At 35.3% G+C, this 25,829-nt stretch overlaps 1 protein-coding gene across 2 annotated transcripts in view; it reads left to right on the top strand.

Annotated features, from left to right (window-relative positions):
* Nucleotides 1-25,829, top strand: part of LOC115209361 (fibrinogen-like protein 1) — a 67,167-nt gene that overhangs the window by 11,888 nt on the left and 29,450 nt on the right. The window contains exon 2 of one of the 2 annotated variants that reach the window (XM_029777736.2): nt 17,461-17,625. The exons of the other annotated variant lie outside the window; for it this stretch is intronic. Coding sequence (XP_029633596.2) covers nt 17,461-17,625 — 165 coding nt within the window. The remainder of the gene's footprint in view (nt 1-17,460; nt 17,626-25,829) is intronic. 2 annotated transcript variants of the gene reach the window in all.

Raw genomic sequence — 25,829 nt, 5'->3', positions numbered from 1 at the left:
TCTTATAATGCGAACATCTTACAATTCTTGCTCATGGGAACAACACTTCTGAAATCGACGTAGAATATTCTAATGCTTCTTTGGTATAATGGTTAGTTGTCAGTAATGTTCACGGATGTGTGTTCCTGTTCCATGAGCAGCCTTCGATTTTTCCTATCCAAGGGTTTTTCAACCAGTATCCAATACGTTATTATTAACGGGTTCATCAACTTCGATAAAGATTAATTTAAGTATATATATATAATATCATTTATCTACTTTGCCTTTCATCTTTTCGGGGTTGATAAAACAAGTACCAATTGAGCACTGGGATCGGTATAATCAAGTTACCCACTTCCCGGGAATTGCTAGCCTTGTGCCAACATTTGAGACTTATTATTATTATTATTATTATTATTATTATTATTATTATTATTATTATTATTATTATTATTATTATTATTATTATTATCATCATCATCATTATTATCAATAGAACCAATTTTCCTTATATATCGAATAGCTAGATGTAAATTAAATTCTAAACCCAGATTTTACTGGAGTCGACGAAACGAATTAAAGTCAATGGGGAGATTGATTGAATTGATAAATTTGTGGCTTTCTGCGAATGTAAGAAATCGATACTGCGACTATATCAGTATTATCAAATACATCATTGACCCTGAATATGAAATATTTTTCATCTAGGTTCAACTACTGAAGAAATTTCAAGTCAAGCCCTAATTTCTTGTTTGTTTGCTTTCGTTCAGTGTTTTCAGTTTGAAAAATTTGAAATTGATAAAATTGAGATGTTAATAATGACCGAAATTGAGCGAAGAGGGATGGAGTGGTGGGGTAAGGATGTTTATGAACTCGAAATTCAATACAAATAAAAACAAAAGAATCGAATTTTATTTTATCATCTTAATTGGAATAAAATATTTTTTGAAAAACAAAAAAAAAAAAAATGTTTTTGACGTCATAAGAATTTATAAACTTTCGAGAGAACATGAAATAACTCTTTTCTGAAGCAGTGGATCTCGAAGTACATAAAGCTGTAAACAATTATTGAGTTGAAAATCTCTTTTGGATAGAAAATTCAAACGCTGTCCTAGGGACTTGAATCCACATCTTTTGCAGACATAACAGGCGTTCTATCATAGGACCAAAGCAACACTTAAAATTTCTCAAATAGATGGAGACTCTAAAGATTCCTTTGGTCCAATAGTAGAACAGGTGATATAGGTTCGTGTCCCACGGGCAGCTTTCGACTTTTCCAAAAGGGTTTTCAGGCCAATATTTAAATGCTATTATTTATAAATTTTATGTCTACGCGATCCACAGTTCCAAAAAAAAAAAAGAAAAATTATAGTTCAGTTTTAACATTTTCTAATCCCACTCCCACAGATGAAAATATCTCACCTAACATTTTGTAAAAAAAATCAGAACAACACTAAAAACGGAATCGTAGTACAAATTTTGAAACTATATTTTTTAATTTTAGCATATCATAGCAGTCAACTCATCATCTTTACCTACTTGATAGAAAATAGACAAGTTTACACTTGGGTATTTAAGTAGTGCTACCAACAACAAAAATACAACAAAACCCCCTCAAAAACCAAAAGTCTGAAACACAAACAACATACCCCACAAAATACAACTTTAGTTGAAGTTCCCGATTTTCTTATCATATTTGTTAAACGAAATAGAATGAAATAGAATTAAAGTGTCGCTACGTGACATTCGTGTCGTTCACTACAAATAAAAGAAAAACAAACTTAAGCAAACACATGTGTTTATATATTTTCTCATAAGAATATTTATTGTTGATTTCTCACACCCACACACGCACATGCATAGATGCATTATATATATGTATATGTGTATATGTACTTCATATGTAAATAGATTATACACAATACAAATGATACACGACAGCTTTCCATGCAGTTTCATTCACGAGGCATTGGTCAGCCCGGAGCTATAGTAGAAGGCACTATCCAGGGTCCTCGACTGGAGGTTATGTTAGATGCATTGACCCAAGATGCCACGCTGTATGTATTGAATCCTCACAATTGCAAGCTGAAAGTCTTATCTTCTTATCAATGCCTATGTCGTCACACATGCATAAACGCACAATACATACACACATGCACACATACACACACACACACCACACACACACACACACACACACACACACACACACACACACACACACACACACACACAAAATACTACTAAGAAACGTTGGAGGGAGCGAAATTTTTCTAAAGTGCCATCATCGTAGTTTTCTTCAGTCTACAGATGTGGGGAATGTCCTGCAGTGCATGTTATGTGCAGAATAGATAACAACAATAGCAGCAGCAGATGCAGCAACAACAACAACAACAACAACAATACCAATAACAATAATTTTTATACCACCTCTGATAGCATAAAATAGCCACAAGACAAAATCATTCGGTCGCTGCTGAAAAATGAGGGATACAAATACTTAGGAGTGGTGCAAGACGATAAGACCATGGAAATAAGAAATGAGGGGGAAAGTAATTAAAGAGAGCAAGAGGAGAATTAGGAAGATGATCGAAACAAAACTGGTGAGAACATCATTGAAGCCATAAATATATGGGCTACGCCTGTATTGAGATATTCTGCTCCCTTTCTAAAATGGACAAAGACCTAGCTGCAGAACTTGGATAGAAGAACCAGAAAACTGCCAACAATGCAAAACGCATTCCATCCTAAAAAGTAATATTCAGCTAAGAGGGTGGTGGAGGATGACTGAGTGCGGAAGACAATGCTAGTGTTATAATACTGGGTCAGAAAAATTATGTTGTGCTGAATAAAGAAAGAATACTTTCGGCATTGAGAGGCACCCGAAAAGGAGTTGAAATTATGGAAGAATTTAAAGAGAAAAGGAAGGACAATGGAACAACATATGGAAAAAAAAATGAACTGCATGGCCAATTCATGCAACAAACTGAGAATGTCGGAAATGAAGGCTGCTGGCTTTGGTTGACGGAGGAAAACTTAAAAGAGAAACAGAAACGTTAACTATAGCCGCTCAGGAATAAGCTTTTAGAAGAAATCTGATAAAGGCAAAGATCGACAAAACTCAGTCAGACAGCAATTGAAGAATCTGTAGGAAAGAAGACGTGAGTATCAATCACATTTTGAGTGAGTGCAGTATACTAGTACAAAAGGAGTATAAATGCAGGCATGACTGTGCAGGTACGGGATGTTAGCCGAGTGTGTGGCTTCAAAACAACAGTAAAGCAGTATGATCACAAACCAGAGGCTGTGACAGAAAATAAGAATTACAAAATCTTGTGGGACATCGCCATAATACTGAACATATTATTAAAGCGAGAAAACCAGACGTGATTTTAGAGAGCAAAATAAACAGTGTAAGATCGTTGATTTTGCAATTTCCTACAATAGCAGAGTCAATACCAAAGAAATTGCGAAAATTAAAAAATATCAGGATCCAGCTGCAGAGCTTAGGAGACTGTGGAGGACCAAGACAACAATTATTCCCGTAGTAATTGGTGCACTGGGCACAACACTCAAAATGCTACTTAAAAAGATTGGAATTGAAACTCGCATTGTCCTCTTGCAGAAAAATACCATCCTATATTTTGCAAGAATCTTACGAAAAATTCTTGTGATTTAAGGAGACTTGTCCCCAAATCTCAAGATAAAATATCTGCTAACTAAATTAGAATGCACTAGCAAAATAATAATGGTTCCAAATTTTGATACTAGGCTAGTAATTGCGGGGGATGGGTGAAGGCGATTATACCGACCTCAGTGTTGACCTCGGCGGAATTTGAACTCATAACGTGAAGACGGACCAAATGTCGCTATGCATTACTCGCATGCCACCCTAATATTAATAATAATAATAATATAATAATAATAATAATAATAATAATAATAATAATAATAATAAATAATAATAATAATATAATAATATAATAATAATAATATAATAATAATAATAATAATATTTCTTTCTACTATAGGCACAAGGCCTGGAATTTGTGGGGAGAGGGTTAGTCGATCACATCGACCCCAGTGCTCAGATGGCACTTATTTCATCGACCCCGAAAGGATAAAAGGCAAAGTCAACCTCGGTGAAGATAGATGAATTACCTATTTCTTTATTATCCACAAGGGGCTAAACATAGAAGGGACAAACAAGGACAGGCATAGGTATTAAGTCGATTATATCGACCCCAGTGCGTAACTGGTACTTAATTTATCGACCCCGAAAGGATGAAAGGCAAAGTCGACCTCGGCGGAATTTGAACTCACAACGTAACGACAGACGAAATACGGCTGCGCATTTCGCCCGGTGTGCTAACGTTTCTGCCAGCTCGCCGCCTTACAAACAATAATAATACTTTCTACTATAGGCACAAGACCTGAAATTTGGAGAGGAGGTTAGTCGATTACATCAACCCCAGTACTTGACTGTTACTTATTTCATCGACCCCGAAACGATGAAAGGCAAAGTCGACCTCGGCGGAATTTGAACTCAGAACGTGAAAACGGACGAAATACTGCTAAGCATTTCGCCCGGCGTGCTAACGATTCTGCCATCTCGCCGCGTTAATAATAATAATAATAATAATAATAATAATAATAATAATAATAATAATAATAATAATAATAATAATAATAATAAACACTTTCCATACAATAACCATCAGAGCATCACAACAAATCACAGCACATACCCAAGGCACACAGAGCTGCGCTCGGTAGTGAAGTGAAAGCACGCTATAAAAATAAAACTACTGAATAATAATAATAATAATGATGATGATGATGATGATGATGATGATAATCATTTCTACTATAGGCACAAGGCCTGAAATACTGCGGGAACGGGACAGTCGTTAGATCGACCCCAGTACGCAGCTGGTATTTAATTTATCGACACCGAAAGAATGAAAGGTAAAGTCGACCTCGGCGGAATTTGAACTCAGAACGTAACGGCAGACGAAATACCACTAAGCATTTCGTCCAGCAGTCCAGATTCTGCTAGCTTACCGCCTTAATAACAACAACAACAACAACAATAATAATAAGTCACATATTGTCAACCTGCAGAAAAGTGCCATCCTGTCTTCTGCACAAAACCTAAGGTGAAATTCTTGAAAGATGATGATTCCTGCTAATTAAATTAACGTTCAATTGCTTTCATAAAAATAACAATTGTTCCTGAATTTGGCACACAAAGCCAGCAATTTTGAAGTGAGGTGATTAATCGATATCATCAACCTAAGCGCTTGACGGTACTTTATTTTTTATCGATCCTGGAAAGATGAAAGACAAATTCACCTCGGTGGAAATTGGACTGAGAGCATAAAGTGCCGGGAGAAACACTACAAAGCATTTTGTTCGCCGGTTTAAGGATTCGGTCAATATTTCGCACCAGCATAATTTCTTACGCAGGCTCAAGGCCAGAAATTTTAAATGAAGAGATTAGTTGGTTTAATCGACTCCCGCATTTCGCCGTTGCTTATTTTATATTTGAATTCAAAACATCACGAATCGTAACTAAAAATCAATACTCTAACTATTCTGCTAATAATAATCTTTCCTTCTTGATTTGCCAAGAAAGACTCTTTCATTCATACAAGGAGAATTTGAAACATGAAGGTTTCAAAAATGTTTAGGGATGAACAAATCAGTTATATAGAAAGAATGAGATGGATCAAAAACGTTGTGCTGTAAATATATGGAAATGTTAAAAAATTGTTGTAAAGTAAATGCGCAGAATAAAGTGAGGAATATATAAAGCACGATATAATTGAAAAAAAAAAACCAAAGAAAAACAAAGCTAAACAAAATATGAGAAAAGCCACCCACAGCCGAGTGAGAAACCGTCAGCTTGGTCAGGGCAGAATACTTCACGACTCTATTCACCAACCACTCGTTGTATTGTAAACGGGTATACTCAATGTATCTGCAATCAATTTTCGGTCGGTTATATTTTGGAACGCCTGGTACTCGCTTGCGAATAGTCATCTAACTATTTGTGTTACGTATAAAATTTTCTGCTCTGCAGATGCTCCTAGTATTGGCAGCCAAACTTATGCTTTATCAGCATATTGTTTTATTGCCCTCCAAACAGCCTTTAAGACAGTTGTTGGAGCTTTGACTGCCATTTCTAGTATGTTGAGTGACCACAAAGGCTTTCTTGTTGGGTCAACTAAGGGTCATGAAATACTGGTTTATGAATCTAAATGGCTTGTACTATTTGCTGAAAGTTTAAGTTTTCCTGTCTAACGGACAGATAACAATTTTTGAAATAAATACGTTAGCTACATGCTAGGTACGTGTTAATTTCTCGATATGTTAGCTACATGCTAGATACGTGTTAATTACTCGATTCAGATTTTTGTAGCCGATTAGAGATTATATCATAGATGGGACAGAACGCGTTATATCAGAGTTTCACAAAACTTCGACGTAACACATTTTAATACTGACAATCAAATCACTTTATTGTAGGACCCTGCATCAATGTTATCATCTTATAACACCTCAATTTACTATACCATAATCTATTACAGCCTTTTAGCGTATCACAGTACCACTACAACCCAATGAAGGTGCCACTACGCAGTCGCTCGAACTGCTTGAGGCAATAACCAAATGTCCCTCTTGAAAAAATAAGTCATGAGACAATACAACCCTGGATACACTTTGCCCGACAGCAAAAACAAGATGGTTATAGTTAGTTTGTTTTTAAATAATGGTCTGGTCTATTGTATTAAGACTAAACTGGAACTGAGCATCAATAACATCGTCACTATTCCGAGCCTACGAAGAAATCTTTACACATTCACTCGACCTGATTGAAATAGTTGTCAAATCCCCTAAAAATCGAATCCTATTGTCTTAAATACATGGAAGACAAATTGGATTACGTAATTGAAGACATACCCCGAAAAAAGACGTTGTTCACAGCTGAATAGCTTTTGATTACAGGTTTGCTTGATCAGGGTGGATCTGCAGATAATCACCACAGCTACCACTACTACCACCTCCGACAATAATTATGCCACTATAATTATACTAATGATAAAAACTCGTGCAATATAGCACTAATTCATATTATCACCGTATATCAGAGCATCGAGTTACGTCACAGTATCACAAAGATTCATTATGTTGCTAGCATGTCACACCTCAGCAGTATTTTGGGCTTCGTATCGCCACTGTTTTTGCAGCAATAGGAAATTAGTGAAAATTTTAAAGAATGACTGTTGTACGAAATCTTAGTAAATTGGACTCTGGCATACTTAATAGTTATTGAAATTTTATATATATTTTTAGTAAGGATTAGGGGTCTTCTTGTAACAGAAAATTTATCGTGGTATTAGCAATAAAGAGATTGCCTTGTCTCCAACTAGTTTAAATTTCTCTCTAGCCTATGTTGGCTCCAGTGATTTGTTCACCGGCTCAAGAGTGGACATGTGCTGTTTCCATTCGTTTGTTGTTGTCTTTCCCATACAACCAAGTGAAAAGAACCAAAGCGAATGGATGATAGAGGAGAATGATAGAAGATAAAAAGAGCAAGAGAGAGAGAGAGAGAGAGAGAGAGAGAGAGAGAAGAAGACAAAGAAAGTGAGGAACAGCTGCCTGAGGTCGATGGTAAGGGGGATGAATAGAAATAGCAACAACGTCACCGGCGTATATCGCAATGTATATCACATAGTATATACATGTTTAATGAATTCTATTATCTGTATGTATTGATAAAGGATATTCAAATATTTACTTAAGACACTAGGAAACCCCAACTAGAGATACTTTATACAGTCGTTCGATCTGAAAAAAATAATAGCAAAATGCTCTTTCAATCATCATGCCCTATCATGTTATAAAAAAGGAGAAATTGCATGTGCATCGGGGTACACCATGCCATGAAGACAAAGCCAGATGGTCGCAGCTAGAATGCTTTTTGATAGTTGGTCTGCTCAGTCAGAGTTGGCTTTTTTCATAGCAGCAGCAACAGCTTAGTTAGTTGGGCAAGCTTAAAAAATCAGGTCTGTTGTAGTATTGAGACTAAGAGAGGAAATACGTGCTAAAAATTCACAAAAGTAAACCAACTGACAAAGAATGTAAAGGGAGCGCAGATGAATGAACTTACACTAGAAGCCAGGTCTAGAAGTTGAGGCCCTGAGAATTGATATATTAGTTGTAATCATGTATATCTTATATTAAATTACACATATTAACCACGTTGTAAATGTTAATCCCATTAAGTTAAACGAAATTTTGCTGTCAGGGTTTTAAGATTCTGAATCTGGGGAACGGTATTCTACTGTAGTAAATAAATAATGTAAGAAAGGTCACTCTTCCAAAGAGCTATTTATTAAAGGCGATGCTTATTTCTGGTAAGTGGAGGAGATAAATGTTCAGCTGCACCGGACGCCGTTCTAAAGCAGGTAGCATTCTCACTGACTCAGTATTTATAGCTTTACATCTGAATCAATAACTTGTAGAGACACCGTGTTTCGTTATGCAATCATGATATACTACAAAGTATATTAAACACTATGTTCTACGGTGTTAGCAGTGCTACTAAATTATTTGTTGTTGTTATCTCTGCAGATTTTCTTTAGAAATTATAGCCAGTACTGATTTTGTTTTCGACCTTTCGTATCCGACCACACCTAATGTAAGCAATAATGCGACAGAAGATGGAAAGATGGGTAATGGGTGTGCCATATTTAAGCGTAGTCGGATACGAAGCGTCGTAACAAATCATTGCTGGCTATAATTTCTCTGGAAGATCTGAAGAGATAATCTTGACAGGTTACATCTCAATGTTCTTCGGAAATACAGAATAGAGTGTTCTCTTAAAAATGAACTAAATTTCTGAAATGGAGCTTTGGGCTCACGACCCTAAGAGTTTCCTTCCAGTGCCTCTCGACTATCTTGCTTCTGCTCTCAATAAAGGTTGTCATTCAATACAGGTTAAGTTATTATTAGCTATTTTATCTCGTATTAATTAAGTTATTTATGTTTTACTTTAATTAATCAGAGGAGGTGTATCAGCACCCATGAAATCTATAAGCCTCTCTCTAATATTGGCCAGATTGATAAAGACTGATGCTAAAATCAAAAGCGTAAAAATGGACGAATTAACGATGTAAGTTACTGTAATCGCATAACCTGTTAGAAATTGCCGTCACAGCTGCCCGTTTTAAGAAAATGGATGATGTTCTTGCTGAATAAAAGGCGAGATGGTCACAGCTAGAGCATTTTATATGATAATTCTGATGTCTCAGGGCTGATTTGGGGTTGAAGAACAACAATAGCAAAATGAAAAAGGAGTAGACTCTAGAGAGATTCACAGTTCTTGGTAGAAACGATTGGACTATCTAGTTCGAAGTCCAAAGCACAAATATTAGCAGGAATAATCAGCAGGTCACAGTGTTAACGAGTAAGCTGCCTGCCAGCTTAGGTGAAGGGATAATTTCACTAAGAGCTGAAAAGACAGTAAGACGAAGCGGCCCACTCATGTATGCAGCTTGGTCTTTGTGGTTGAATGATTTGGTTCTATTTTTATATGATTAAGTTCTTGTGATGCGGATCTAGTATTGTCAAACACGCAAGATCACATAGAGAAACTTTTAAAGACCGTGGAATCAGCACCTGTAATCATCCTGATGAGTTACTGACCCTGCGAGGAATAGTAACCAAATCCCTTTCAAATTGCACACTACCATCTTGAAAAGCTAGATTAGTAAATGTATTCTTAGTTATACAGTACCTGAGAGAAGTACAAAGTTGTCAGGGATGGGTTATTTTTGATCACTAGTCATCTTATTCATGGTTGACTTGGGACTAAAGAACCACAACCCTGTTAGTTTCAACTGCATGCTGCACATGCGTTAAAGTACCTAACAAGTCACCAAGAGTGGTGGTGATGGTTTTTACCCACTGCCGGTACTGCATATTGCTTATCCCCAAGGGACTTAAATCTTAACCTCGGCATACACATAGCGCAAATATATATCTTACGGCAGTAAGCAATGAACGAGTATTGATGAGAACCTACAACTGATAATTATGTTTGTGATATTCAGGTACAACAGTGACTTCGCGGACATTGATGGTAAAGAACCTCTTATAATCCGCACTAATTTACAAGCAGGGACTACAAATTCTTGAAGCTGCCAGGCTTTTTTACTGGTAACTTTTGCACATTACAGTATTAATAAACTTTTATCATTTAGACTAATATGCAGGTACTTGTATTTAATTTAATTATGTTAATTTAATATTTGTTTAATTTAGAGTGTTTTCACCACGGTGACCACCCCCAGTTCGGAAAATCAGCTATGCGGAAAAGTTTTGGAACTAAAAGTTCTGGAAAAAAAGATGTATAACTCACAACAGTGGAAGCTTTGTGGAATTTACTAGTATTGATAACAGTCTACAGTAGAACTGTGGAAAATGCAAGGGAAAAATTGTCCTTTATTGGCATAATGCTTTGGAAAGCAGAGATGAACAGCAGTTCAAGGGATCTTACTGATACAGGAAAGACAGCCGAAAACATTATTGTTTGGTTCCACGTCGTTCCTGATCGAGTAGAACTATAATCTAATGCATTCTATTTTCAGGTCATTGTACTCCGAATTACCTTGTCCAACGTCTAGGTTAGATGGTAGGCTAGGTATGAGGGAGATTTGACTATTGCTTCTCAGAAGTCAAATGACCAGGTAGTGTCTTCACCATTTGATCCGGTTTTTCTTTCAACGAAGCTCATAATTCTATTGCTTTTACTACTAAAAACGTAACCTCGGTGTTTGTTAAATGGAATTGTATTGTTAAATGAATTTGATACGAAACATTGAACGAAAACACGCAATGTTAATTATTGTTCCATCAAAGGATTAACGCAATGGTTTAGCCACTTACAAAGAAGAACGAAAGGACTGCCTTGATTTCTAACAGTATATTCATAGGACTCGATGAAATGAATGTTCAAACAGAAATGGCAAAGCTTGAGATGTCTATCTATGGGAAATGCATATTTCATGCAACTAGCTAGAATACACTCAAATGAAATAGTAAAGATCAAATACTTTTGATAGCTATGAATGCAAGTTGAGATTTCAAAAGTATGAGAGGGAATATGTTCAAACACTGCCTGAAAATTTAAACAATCTGAAAACTATGCCTCTATTGCATTCTCTACCTAATCTAAATGAATAATGAGCAGATATTTTTATATGGATGGAGAACTGATATATGCATCGCCGTGTGGTTAAAAGCTTCGCTTTATAACCACGAAGGTTTGGGTTCGATCCTACTTTGCTTTACTTTCAGTATATGTATTCCATCATAGCTTCTTGTTGACCATGGCCTTTTGAGTGAACTTTACTCGACAAAATCTGCGGAAACCCATCATACACACGCGTGCGTACGAGTATATATATATATATAATAATATATATGTATATGTATATATGTATATATATATATAATATATATATATATATAATATATATATATATATATAATAATATATATGTATATGTATATATGTATATATATAATATATATATATATATATATATATATGTATGTATATATGTATGTATATATATGCATATGTATATATATATATATTATGTATATATGTATATATATATACTTTGATACTTTGATAGGTTCGGCCATTATTGGCCCAGGCATGTCTAACTTAATAGCACCACCTGGTGAAGTCTTTCAAGTCAGAATTTGGGCACTATGGCCCACTCAAGTAGAGAGTTATTGTTTACAGAGACATATCCGGGTGTAGGGGGTTTATCCGGGATTTCTTGAAGGAATCTGTCCAAGACTTCTTGAACCCTATAGGGTCAGTTTCTGTTTTATGTGTTTTGGTGTAATGTTAAAGAGAGCGGGGCCAATTGAGGTGAAATAATTGTGCCGTATTGTTGTTATGAGATGAGAGTGCGATTTTTGTTTTGGGCGGATGGCACGGGGCCCAAGCCTTGGATGTACCTTAAAGGTGATGCCAACATCATTTGGGCAATGCTGATGGAATATTTTCCACATCATGCAGATGATGTAGCGCTCACGACGACGTTGGAGAGAATAGAGTTTTAGCTTTTCTAGTCGACCCCAATAGTCGAGGCCTGTCATGCCATCTATCTTTTTTGTGATTGCCTTTGAGGTGCTTCAACTTTTATGATACCTGTATTGTGGTATCATAAAAGTTGAAGCACCTCAAAGGGCAATCACAAAAAAGATAGATGGCATGACAGGCCATATATATATATATGTAAGTGTGTATGTATGTTTATATATAAATGTGTGTGTATATATACGTGTGCACGCGACTGTAAGCAAAGGACAGCAGAATTGGCGCGGTAAGTTGCGGTGTTTCAATTTAGTATCGGTCACTTCATTTGCGCTCAGATTTACCTTTTCTTTTGTTCTTTACGAAATCGATAATGTATGTACCAAACAAAGTATAGGGAGTGATATAATCAAACAAGAATCCTTGAATGTGGGTTTCCAGCATGGCCACAGTCAAGTCCTGGAAAAATTACTTTTCTGATATTTTATCGAGTGCCGAAGAGTAAAAGGTAAGTTTTTGGGTTGCTGAGTTCGCGTACATGTTCCGATACTCATTTAAGGCTAATTTACATTTTATTTTGGCGCATATTCACGTGAGGAAAGTCATGATTGTTACAATACCAGCTTTTATAGCCCTTTAAAATATAGAGCATGTAGCCATGTATGTATCCATGTATTTATTCTTAGCATTCTCAACAGATATTGTCGCGGTTTAGTTGGAATTATGTCGGTAATAAAAATGGAACCATGACTTTCTATTGTCATCTGTAGAATTTCTTAAGCTTGAAGTTTATGAAAGGAATCAATAAGCATTTAAATACTGTCAGAACCCGAATTTTAGTCCCTTTCATTCTTTAAGTGTCTTTTGATGTGACTATAAGTAATTTTGCTATCATGTTTCAAAGACATGTCATCACACTCAAATGACATTCAGTTAACATATAACAGTGTCCTTGTTATTACCTACCTGAACTCTTACTATTCCTAACATTATGCGGTAATCTTGCCAAACTGTTTCATACCTGAAATCCTTTCATTGTTACATTGTTGGAATGCTCACCCTCCAAAAATCTTATTATCTATCCCGAAAAAATAGTTTTAGGTTTCTCTCAAACTACTTCCTTTTAAAATATTTCCCATTTTCTTTGCAGCCATAGTTGAAATCGTTTTATCGCATTCTCTCGCCTGACTATTATTACTTCTAACCATAGTCAATTTGTTTCATCGTCATTAAAATGTCCTTCAAAACTAATAACTTAACACCTATACACACAATGTGCACAATTCGAAGCAAAAACAGTTTATCAAAGTATGTTTGAAGTTTAACTCACTTCACTTTCTGTCACCGACTTCAATTTCACTAAAAATGTGTATATTAATGCCATCCAGGCCCACTTACTGCAGTAGTCTAACCTTTCATCACTCATAATGTTACACTTCTTTCCTTAAAATAACACATTTTCATAATCCTTACCTATTTAAACGTAACCTTTTCGAAGTCCGTCTTTGCAATTTTTCAAGTCATTTGCTTACACATGTTGAAAATTGAACATTATCAGCCTTGTTGTCATCAGTTTTGAAGAGAAAGTGAAAGTCATGGTCAACGTTCCTTCCACCCGACACAAGAGTAGTGCTTAAGTCTTGTTAAAGCAATATTGGTTTGTTATCCTTGTTAGTGGCTGCTAAACGCAGCTGAGAAAATAACATCTACAACTCTATTTATCTTACAAGTGGTTAAGATAATTTGTATATTTGATTTACGTAAGCAACTATCAAATATAATTTTTACACGAAAGCGTACACGAAATCTAGAATATTTACTAAACCAAAGTATACATGTTAGAAATATAGTCACGACGTCGAATGGATCTCTATAACGAGGAATAGTGGGCATATCAAAGATCCAACTAACAGCAACGCTATACAAGGTTGACCAAAAGCCACTTAACAGTAAATCAAAACCATTCAATTTCAAGATATATTTATGTTCAACAACTGAATAAATTTAATAAAAGCAACTAAATATGAAACATCATGAAAATTGTTCAAACTGAAGTCCTTCTTGAACGACACATTTTCCCATTCGAGTCAATACAGAATTAAAGATGGTATTTATGGAATTTTGATTTACTGTCAAGTGACTTTTGGCCAAACCTGTATATATGTTTTAGATGGATAAATATATTTCATTATACCGAATATTTACTAAAGACGCAATTCTGTAATTGTAGTTTTAATTATACCTGTTACCATCGCTGGAGTGTAGAGCAAAATTCCTTGCAATAATTATTTTGGTTGCCTGCATTTTGAATTCAAATCATGCCTTTTACTTTTTTTCGGAGTTTGCTCCTTTGAAAACATCCAACTAGCTTGAGGATAACTTCCTTCCTCTCACCAGCTTCGGAGAATCTGGAAAAATAACGTGACATAGTTGCTGCCCTTCTCTCTTTGATTATATGCTAAAAAAGAAGATGGTTTAGCAGAATCGGGAGAGTGACATGCAAACAATATTGCACTATTTAGTTTCTGAGTTTAAGTGACATCAAAGCCAATTTTACTTTCATATTTCCGGGATCGATGAAATACAAATCAGTAAAATTTAATTGACAGTATATCTCCTACAAAACTTCTGGCTTTCTGTCAATTTCAGAAATCACTTAATTTATAATATTGATTCCTAATATTGGTAAACGTCCAGAAATTTCATAGAAAGGTATAATCGATTAACTCGACCACATATATTACTATTAAATATTTTATCAAACCTTAATAAACGAAAGGTGGCGTCAACTTCATTCTAAAGGTTCGCAACTGAATATTGCAAAGCATTTTGGCCATAGATACACCAATTCGACCAGTTCTCCGTTCTATCTAGTTTGTATCGAAAAATCTTTTTTCTGTTGATTGCCAGATTCTCCAAACATTTGCATAGTTTTACCCTGCTATCTCTTTGTTTGGTATCATGAATATTCATTTTAGTCCCATTATTTTTTACATCCATCAATAAATATTCTGTATTCTTTTTACCTCAAAATACATTTACGTTGCAAATCATTTTATCTTTCTCAACCTCGAATTATCAACATTAAATCATTTATAATATCGTTATTTGCTCCCAGGAATTGCAGCTGGTCACATCGGGTTGAAACTGAAATATTTATGACCAGTATCTCGTTATTGACAACACAGGATATCCATAGTGAAGACAATAAGTTTTCAAATAGACATTGTACTTTACAAATTGCAGATAGTACAATCTATTGCTCTAAGCATTAGCAGCATTATGTAATTGAAAAGTGTTCTGTTAGGGTATAATGTAAAGTTTAAATGCCTTCTTTTTCTTAAAATAGATACCGTCAAGCTGATTTGCTCGAGATACCACAATCGAAGATCAGCGTATCGCTAGTAATAGCCTTATTACCTCATGAGTTACAAAACTGTAGTTGTATGGTTTCACACACTGTATTCTTCTAACACCTTCAACTTAAGTTGCTCCTAAGGTGTTACCGGGGGCTATATTTGAAGGCTTTATTTTAAAATAAATTTATACACACTTCTACTTTTTTTGCTGTGTAGTACTCAATTTGTTTTCATATCCCCTTTTGTGTATCTTCGAATACATTCAATCTAGTATTCTGGGTATCTATTATTATTGATATCTGTTTCTGCCCAAAATGTTTTCATTGTTGTTACGGTCATACTTTTAAAAGCCGTTATTTGTTATCTTTTTTTTACGTCTTATTATTTCGTCAAAATTAAGGTAGTAGATTGGTAGATTCGGGTTGATAAAGTTGATTAAATAGCCTGCCGTTTTGAGCTATGCCATTTTAACCCAGTCCTGTAGTCAAATTTAATAACAACGATATACTGGAGAAGGCTGTCAACCGAACCTTTCCTGAAAATGTCTGCCTTGTGACAAATCATCATTTCACACCATAACGTCTTTTTAAGTCACTCCGTAAAGTTATGATTTTATGTATTATCACAAATCAATACAGGATTCTATCAATGAGATCTTGTAGCCTAATCTATAAATTTAACAACCTTGCAATGGAACATGTACCGTACCTTTCACATTCATTCTTGCGTATCTTTTAATTTAAACCATTCAATCATAAACCATTGCAGATATTTCAATATTTCAAGTTGGTACTGTTGTTAACTAATCTGCTGTCTTACATTGTTCTAATGTCGTTCGTCCACTTTTATACTTTTGAAACATTATAGTTACTTTTGCCCGGTCGTTGATACCCATATAATTTACGTATATTTGACATTCTGATCTCTTCTGAGTGAACGTTTTGTTTCATCTTTCAAATTAGTTTTTAACTCTCAGTGACGTGTTTTGTTTCCTCTATGAAACATCTCTTCTTATTAAGCACATGTTTTTCTTCATTAAATTTCTGTTGACTTTCATTTTTGCTTTTGTTGCCTTTAACACCAGTGTATACCGTGCTGTCATTGGACCTCGCTAACTTAACTGACTATTTGACGTTTCACTCTTGAACTCCAATATTTTCCATATTGAAACAGTTGCTATTTTATCATTTATGAGAGTGCAGATGAAACGACTCTATAAAAATCTAGGCAATTAATCGAGAGATCGTTTGTTTGTATTTGCTCACCGGCAATGAAATGCGTCTGGCTAAAGTACTTGAGTTTTAAATGATCACGCTCTCTTAGCTGTAAACAATTAATTATTACAGAGAAATAACAGCAGTGGAGTAATGTATAATTATTGTCATATAATGCAGTTCAATATCTTTCGTGGATATATAACATACAAAGGGATGGAAAACAAATGCTCCTACAACACAGTAGATTAAGAGACACACAACTCACTTATTGAACTTTTGCACCCTTGAGACTTTTGTATTTTGTTCCTGAATTCCTGTTTTTTCTTCAATAAAATCTATAACTTCTTGTTGAAAGAAAACCTTCTGTAAGTTAATTATATCTCTATAATTTCTTTATTCAACCTAAGCTATTATGCAATCTATAAATCCTTTTTGTTTCAAGCTTCTTTTTTGTCAAAATCCCGAAGCCTTTTATCAATTGGATCTCAAAATATCTCCTTACCAAATTTCACTATAACAAACCTAATTGCCTCGTTTCTTTGTGGCAAACTACTACAGTGCCTCAACAACTTCTGTTGTCAATCTCCAGTGAACTTTTCTGCCATTAGTCTCTGGTCACTTAAACCATTCATTTTCTTTTATTCCACTGCAATTGCTTTACTTTGCTATAACTAAATTCCTTATTCCCATCCCCATATGTTAGTGCTAAATAATTTTTATTTAACAGTCTCTCTAAATATTACTATTCTTGACTAAAAAGAAAACTAATGGTTGTTTTTAGGGCAAGTGCGAATCCTAGTTCCGGCCAATATGCGAGAGCGACCCTCACAAATAACTTGTCCTCGTGCAGCGCGTAACCAACAGAAGCGGACACGGTTAGTCCGTCCACATGTACCTATGAAGCACTGGCGAATCTTGATACCCGAACACCCAGAATACTTTCCATGTAGGTAAATTTATCGTTGGACGCAGTCCATCAGCCACCATAGCCTATTTGGAAAATTTCTGTCAAATTCATACTCCTTGTGGTGTTTGTAGTTTGTCATATCATCTCGTTATTTATTACTAGTTGTTTTACTTCAATGGGTCATCTGGTTTACGTCTATTTGCGAACTTGGCTCAGTGATTTATACATTTCAAAGATCGACATCAAAAGTCATATTGCAATCTTGTATTTTTTTCTTGGTTCCAGTTTTTGGACGGTGGACATATTGTTGTACCGACTCTAAAATTTTAAGATAAATATATATCTATTGTAATCATAATATGTATCTATTATTGTTAAAAATGAGTGTGATGTGTAGAGCATCTGCTTAGTCGATTGCTTAGAAATACCAATACAACGCAATCCTACTCATATAATACAACCCTCTCTGAAGAAATATATATTGGGTACAATGAATCAGAATAAAAAAAACAGAATGCTGCCGGTTGAAACGCATTTTATCATAAGGCTGCAGAGTTAAACAACCCACCAACCCAAACTCTACTTTATACCACTTATTGTAGTTGTGTTTTTCTAAAATGATACGTCTAATTACATTAGAATAATGTTTCGACAGTGAAGAAACAATTTTGTAAATTACTAATTGACTCCAACGACAAAACATTTGGTATAGTTATTTTGTGGACAAGATAGATTCGATGCCAGCATAATGTGACATCAAAATAATAGACAGAATAGGTACCAGATCCAAGTCTGTATCATTGAAAATGTAAATTCCACAAGTCAGATTGCTCATTGTAGACCACTTAACGAAAACTATGTTATCTCAAAGCTGCTATTTACGAAAGAGATATAATCATAGAATATCATTATATAAATAATAACAATTTTCAGTTTCTCTCTTCTACATGCCATACATCCTGTCCTTATACATGAATGTGTGTGTGTGTGTGTGTGTGCATGTATGCACACACGCACACACATATATGAATATATATATATATATGTATATTTATACATACAGATATATATATATATATATATATATATATATATATATATATATATATACATATGTATATATATGTATACATATTGTATATATATATATATAATATATATATATATATATATTACATTATATAATTAGGGCTTAGTAAAATAAATTACTTTGCCACATACTGAACTTTCTAGAAATAGCAGCCAAAAAGTTTTTAGCCATTTCCACTACTTTAAGAAAAACTTCTCTCAGATAATGTTTACTCAAAGACAACTCACGGAGATATGGAGGTAAAAACAGTAAAATATCACAAGTACAAAGATCATTTGAGAACGTCAACGTTTCTAGATTAGCCGAAATAAAACTCAGCATTTCTTTCGTCAGCTCAACATTTCTTAATTCTGGATTTGAAAGCACTAAAAATAATGAACATACCCGTCCAACGATGTATCACCTCAGACAAACATCTTCAAAATTGCCAGTACTGGCAATTGTTGATATTATATATATATATATATATATACATACATACAATTTAAAAATAGGATAAAATCTTTATAAGAATTTATCAAGTAGTTAGCGTCAAAAACCTCATAAGAGAAAAAAACCCATCAATTTTTCTCTTCAATTTATTTATTTATATTATATAGAAGGCATTACTATACATAAATGTCACACGCTAGGAGGGACTCTTAAAGTCAAAACTACCTAAATAAATAAACGCATAGTATCGAATACGACGGAATGCAAATCTCGAAGCGAGACCTTTAAAAACAGAATTCAGCTGTAAATCACATGATTTCATAATTAGTGCAGAAATGCAGTTTTTAATCGTCGGTGCAAGCATAAGTCAATATTTATAACGAATGAATAAAAATCAACTTATCAGTTGAACACTCAATGTATCCAGCGTAGCATATAGAAATGTTCAACCTTTATACATCTATGTAAAAGGCGGGCTTTTTCGAATTGAGTCTCTGTACAACGTGTAACCGGAGCATATTCAGTACTGAATTTTTATTCCGAATATGCACCCTTGTAACTCGTTTTGACTCTTGAGGAAGTCAGTTGATTCAGATGCGTCATTGACTATGAGTGAAGTCTTAAAGGGCGTTTGCAATATATTTCTATTTGGCATCTTTCTAATAAACTCAGAATTTGTATTATCTTTGGGAGTTTTGCAGAAGAGCTCTTCAAAGCCTTTCCTATTGGAGGCAATGTTTTTGCTGCTTATTACCGCCTACATCAATTCAATGCTGGTCTTTTGAACAACAGTGAAGTTGATGTGGTTTTTCTTCTTGTCTGTTTTGCATTTGATGCACTGATTTTGTGGTTGATTTTCTTTTGCTTTTGTGACACAGTGGGGGTGCTTGTGATTTTCGTTTAAGTTGTTATTTTTGTTCTTGTTGCTGTTGAAATTTTGATGGAGGTATGAGTGTGTTGTGAGTTTGAAGAGCATCTAAAGCCCCATTAAATAACCTTGGTTTCATTTTTCTCCTGACTTTCTCTTTCCTTTCTCACAGATTTCATTCGTTTGGTTTCCCACCTCAATTTCATCGCTTGGAGAGATCCATGATCCAGGAAGGTCTTTAGTAGATGAAGACAAAGATGATTCTCTTACTATGTTTGAGACAAAGATGATTCTCTTAGTATGTTTATGTTTGTGTTTGTATTTTTCGTTGTTGAGCGATGAGGGCATCGCTGGAATGTTTTCCTTTGACGCGGGTCTGATATCGGGGTTTACTATTGTTTCTGGAATATTGCTGTTCTTGCTGCTGGCTATTACTGTAGATTTTGATGCCGCCCTTGTTGCTTCTAGTACTGCTGCTGATTCTACAAGAGTTGTTGAACCGGTTTTTGCTGCTTTTGTTGTTTATTTTGTTTTAGTAGCTGCCGGTGCCGCTGTGATGGCTTTTACTGTTGCAGACTTTATTGTAGTAGCTGTTGATATTGTTTTGGTTATGGAGTTGCTTGTTTTCATTCCTCTTTGTTGTTGTGGGTAGAAGACCTTCAAGTGGTTTTCACAGTCGCATGAGTGGCACGTCGTTCTCCCTTCCACTGAAATATTTAGTTTTTATCTAGATGGTTGTTCTAAATAATACGAAATGTTGTCCGGATTTTCTAGTTTGACTTGGATAAGTTCCAACTCAATTCCAGACCAGTTTTTCTGCCATTGCTTCTAAAATTTTTAGCAGAGGATCCGCCCTCTCTAAAATGACGCCTGCTATTACCTACTAGATATCAAATTTTGGCAGCATTTCCGAAATTTTAATTTTCACCACACGCTTAGGAATAATGTACTTTTCTCCGTCTGTACTACCAACCTCGAAAATTTTTCTTTCTTGTTATTGTTGCCTCTGTTGTTGTCTTTGTTCTCTTTCTTTTCCTTCGTGTTGTTGTTGTTATTTGCGGTAGTGTTGGTGCTATTTTGTTTGTTGTTATTATTTGTTATCCCTTTCAATTCTAGTCTCAAGAATGCTCGGTTTCGTAATAGAAAATGCATCTTTTACTCTCTATACAGTGCTCGTTTTAACCTTCTTATTATCTTGTTTTATTTCGTCCACCAATATTATAGAAAGGTTTAGCGCGATCTTTTTTTTCTGGAAAAACTACGATTTCATGGGCTGGAAAATTTTCAAAACGTCCGATGCCTCTATTAGGGTGCCGTAAAAGCAACTACGCCCAGACAAAGATAGTGCATTCCACTTCACAATGGTTAAAAAAATCTGGCAAATGGGTACTCAAGATGGTGGAAAATGGTACATTTAAGCAAAAACATACATAGCCCAGAAACACCATGCCTTCTAGTTCTGCACTACTACTACTACTACTACTACTACTACACTACTACTACTACTACTACTACTACTACTACTACTACTACTACTACTACTACAACAACAACAACAACAACAACCACATATAATAATAATGATAATAATTTTAATAATAATAATAATAATAATAATAATAATGATGATAATAATAATAATACGGTGTTTGAAAGAAAAAATATGGCTTACGATCTTAAGGGCGATTTACATAGTGTTCTTCGGTCAACGAAGAGATTGGTGTAACTACAAGAAATAGTTCTTAGGGTAAATAAGGGTTAGATCAATATGTAAGAATTATGCTTTCCGACCACGAGGTTCCAGGATTTTGATTCCACGGTGAAATAACCCCGAAAGTAAATAAGGGTTCGATCAACATTAAGAAGTACGATTCACGGCTGTGTGATTCCAGGATTTTTCTCCTCACTTTTCCGTCAACTAATCACGTGAAAGTGTTACAATTACATTCTCTCTACCGTACATTACGGACGCTTCTCTCTCCCTCTTTTCTTTTTCCCTCTTTTTCTCTAATCACGTAAAAGCGTTACCGACGGGCGAAGTAATGCAATGACAAGCAGAGTTATTATAAGATAATAATAATAATAATAATAATAAAAATAATAATAATAATAATGATAATAACAATAATAATAATAATAGTAGTTGTAGAAAGTGATAAGTGCAGAAAGACAACACAGCAGAAAGTGATAAGTGCAGAATCTGTGAACAAAACGGCGAAACCGTTTGGCATATTACCTGCCAATGTACGCCACTAGCCCAGAAGGAATATAAAAGACACCACGACAATATAGTTAGGCTTGTCCATTGGACACTTTGCAACAACTTGACAGAGCCAAAAATTGGTACGACCACAAGGCATCGTCGAACCTGAAGGCATCGTCGAAAAAGGAAATGCAAAGATCCTATGGGATTTCATAATTCAGTGCGACCATGAGATAGAGAATAAAGCCGGACATAGTCTTAATTGAAAAAGAAAGTCATGTCCAGCTGACGAAAAGGAAGAAAGAAAAGTCGAGAGATATGGCAAGTTAGGCAAGTTAAGCAGTTGTAGTCGATGAAAAAAAGGTAGCAGGAGTACCAATAATTGTTAGAGCCCCGGGAACAGTGAGCAAAAATCTCGAGAAGTACGTGGAAAAAATAGGGGCTGCAATAAAGGTGGAGCACTTGCAGAAAACAGCACTGCTTGGAACCGCTTGAATACTCCGGAAGGTGCTCGAAAAATAAGAGGAGTTACCTTAGTTCACTGGTAGTGAACAGCTGACACTGTAATACATCTCCAGCGTTAGCAGCTGTGCAAAGGCAATAATAATAATAATAATAATAATAATAATAATAATAATAATAATAATAATAATAATCCTTTCTACTGAAGGCACAAGGCCTGAAATTTGCGGGGAGAGGACTAGTTGATTATATCGACCTCAGTATTTCACTGGTGCTACTACTACTAATAATAATCCTTTCTGCTATAATCACAAGGCCTAAAATTTTGGGGAGGGGGATAGTTAATTACATCGGTCCCAGTGGTTCACTGGTACTTATTTAATCGACCCCACAAATGTGAAAGGCAAAGTCGACATTGGCAAGATTTGAACTTAGAACGTAAAGACGAAATGCCTTTTTCTTTACTACCCACAAGGGGCTAAACACATAAGTAACTGGTACTTATTTAATCGACCCCGAAAGGATGAAAGGCAAAGTCGACCTCGGCGGAATTTGAACTCAGAACGTAGCGGCAGACGAAATACGGCTACGCATTTCGCCCGGCGTGCTAACGTTTCTGCCAGTTCGCCGCCTTTTCTAACGTTTCGTAAAGATGAAATGCCGCTAAGTATTTTGCCTGGCATACTACCGATTCTGCCAGCTCACCGTCTTAATAATAATGATAGTAGTAGTAGTAGTAGTAGTAGTAGTAGTTAGTAGTAGTAGTAATAATAATAATAATATATAGGCATAGAATTTGGCATAGATAAATGTGCAATATTTGTCATGAGAAGAGGGCGGGTAGTCAATAGTGAAAGCATCCAATTACCAGATGGCCAGACATTAAATTCATTGAAAGAGAGAGTTATAAGTATCTAGGAGTATCAGAATCGGACAAAGTATTAACTATAAAAATGAAAACGAAAATTGAGAAGGAGTACATCAAAAGGATGATGAAGCTAATGAAATCAAAGCTAAATGGCCCGAATCTAGTGAGCAATATCATTGCTTAGATACTCAGCAGCTTTTGTAGATTTGAGGAAAACTGAATTAGCAAAGCTAGACGTAAGAACTAAGAAGGAATTCATTATGAATGGAGGACTCCACCCAAGGGCAAGAGTAGCAAGATTATACTTACCTAGAAAGGAAGGTGGGAGAGGGTCAATATCAATAGAAGACTGCATCGAGTTAGCTAGAGTAGATATAGACGCCTATGTAAGTAATAATGAAGAAAATTTATTAAAAGTTGCTCAACACAGCAAGACATAGGGAAACCAAAAAAGCCAAACGAAGTTAAAAACCAGAAAAAAAAGAACAGAAGTTATCTGACTGGCAGAAGGCGTTGCATGGTAGATTCCCAATGTGAGCTGCAGCAAATAATAGTAGTGAGACATAGTTACGGTCACAGAAAGGTTGAAAAGGGAGACAGAAAGTTTGTTAGTAGTAGCACACAATCAAGCGTTAAGGACTAATTGGATAAAAACCAAGGTAGACAAAAACCAAGTTGATTCCCTGTGTAGGTTATGCAAATCAAAGGAGGAAAGCATTACTAATATAGTAAGTGAATGTAGCATGCTGGCACAGAAAGAATACGAGAAAAGACATGACAACCTATGGTAAGTAATTCACTGGCAGCTATTTAGAAAGCTAGGATTTGAACATACTGATAAATGGTATGTTCATGAATCTAGTAAAGTCCTACAAAGTAAGAAATATAAGATGTGGGACTTTACCATTCAGATTAATTAAGTAATAGAAGCTAGAAGGCCTGATTTAATAGTAATAGATAAAGAGAATAGAAGGTGCCAGATAATTGACTTTACAGTCTCAAATGATGTAAAAAAATCAATATGAGAGGCATAGAAAAACTAGCAAAGTACCAGGACCTAGCCATTGAATTACAGGGACTATGGAAAGTGCGGGTAAAATGTATTTCAGTTGTAAGAGGTGCGTCAGGAATTATTCCTAAATATTTGAACAAATGGATAGCAGAAATAGGCTTAAAACGCAGTTTAGTATAGCTCCAGAAAACAGTGTTATTAGGGACAGCTAGGATACTTAGGTGGGTTCTTGGCATCTAAGCTTACTTGTTATAACCCGATGTTAGGAACTTTTCTTTTCAAACACAAAAATTTGTTTTGTGTACATGAGTAATAATAATAAAGCACGTAATAGGAGAAAAGGACAAGAATGAAGTAAAGTGAATAAAGAACAGGTGATGAAGCGCATATTAGGAGAAAAGGACAAGAATGAAATACAAAGAGAGCACCTCAGACAGATCGGAGAGAAACCTATGAATGGCCAATCTTGGAGAGCCACTGAAGACGTATGTGAAACAAAATCCTGGGATTTGTTAAAATAGGGGCAAATAAAAAAGAAACAGTGACTAATTGTAACAGCTCAAGATCAAACGATAAAAACAAACAACTTGAGAAAAATATATATGGAGAGAATGTGTCAGAAAAATGTAAAACCTGTGGAACTTGGAACGATACAGCGGCACACATTGTGACAGAATGCTCCAAGTTGGCACGGGAAGAATATAAGAAATGGAGGCACGACGAGATTGTAAAAGTTATACACTGGAAAATGTGCCAGAAATATGGATTTGAAGCTGGAAACACATGGCACAATCATCGAGTCGATAGAGTACTGGAGTTGGGGAAATGTCAGATTGTGTGGGGCTTTCCTATTCAAACGGACACGAAATTAGAAAATAATAAACTGGACATAACAATCATAGATAAGAAAAAGCTAAGTTGCTTACTAATGGACCCATCATGCTTGTTTGATTTCAGGATCCTAAAGAAAAAGCAAAGCAAAACAATTTCATAAACTTTGAAATAGGAAGAATTTGGAACAAGAGAACAGTAAAGTTCGTGCCTATAATAATTGGTACGTTGGGAACAGTAAGCAAAAATTTAGAAAAATTGCTGAAGGAAATTGCAAGAGAATGCTCGGTAGAGCTCTTACAAAAAGTTTGTCTCTTATGGACAGCAAGGATTATCAGGAGGGTTCTAAGCACTTGAAAGCCTGCTGAAAGCTTGTGGATACCTAAGGTTACAAATAGGCAACCCACATAAATCTTACTAGGAATAAGACCGAATCCGAGGCAAGCCAAAATAATAATAATAATAATACTAATACTA

The sequence above is a fragment of the Octopus sinensis genome, linkage group LG3 (genome assembly GCF_006345805.1).
Source record: "Octopus sinensis linkage group LG3, ASM634580v1, whole genome shotgun sequence".
In the NCBI taxonomy this organism is placed as follows: Eukaryota; Metazoa; Mollusca; class Cephalopoda; order Octopoda; family Octopodidae; genus Octopus; species Octopus sinensis.
Note: the sequence above shows the minus strand (reverse complement) of the source record. Positions and strands in the feature narration are given on the sequence as shown.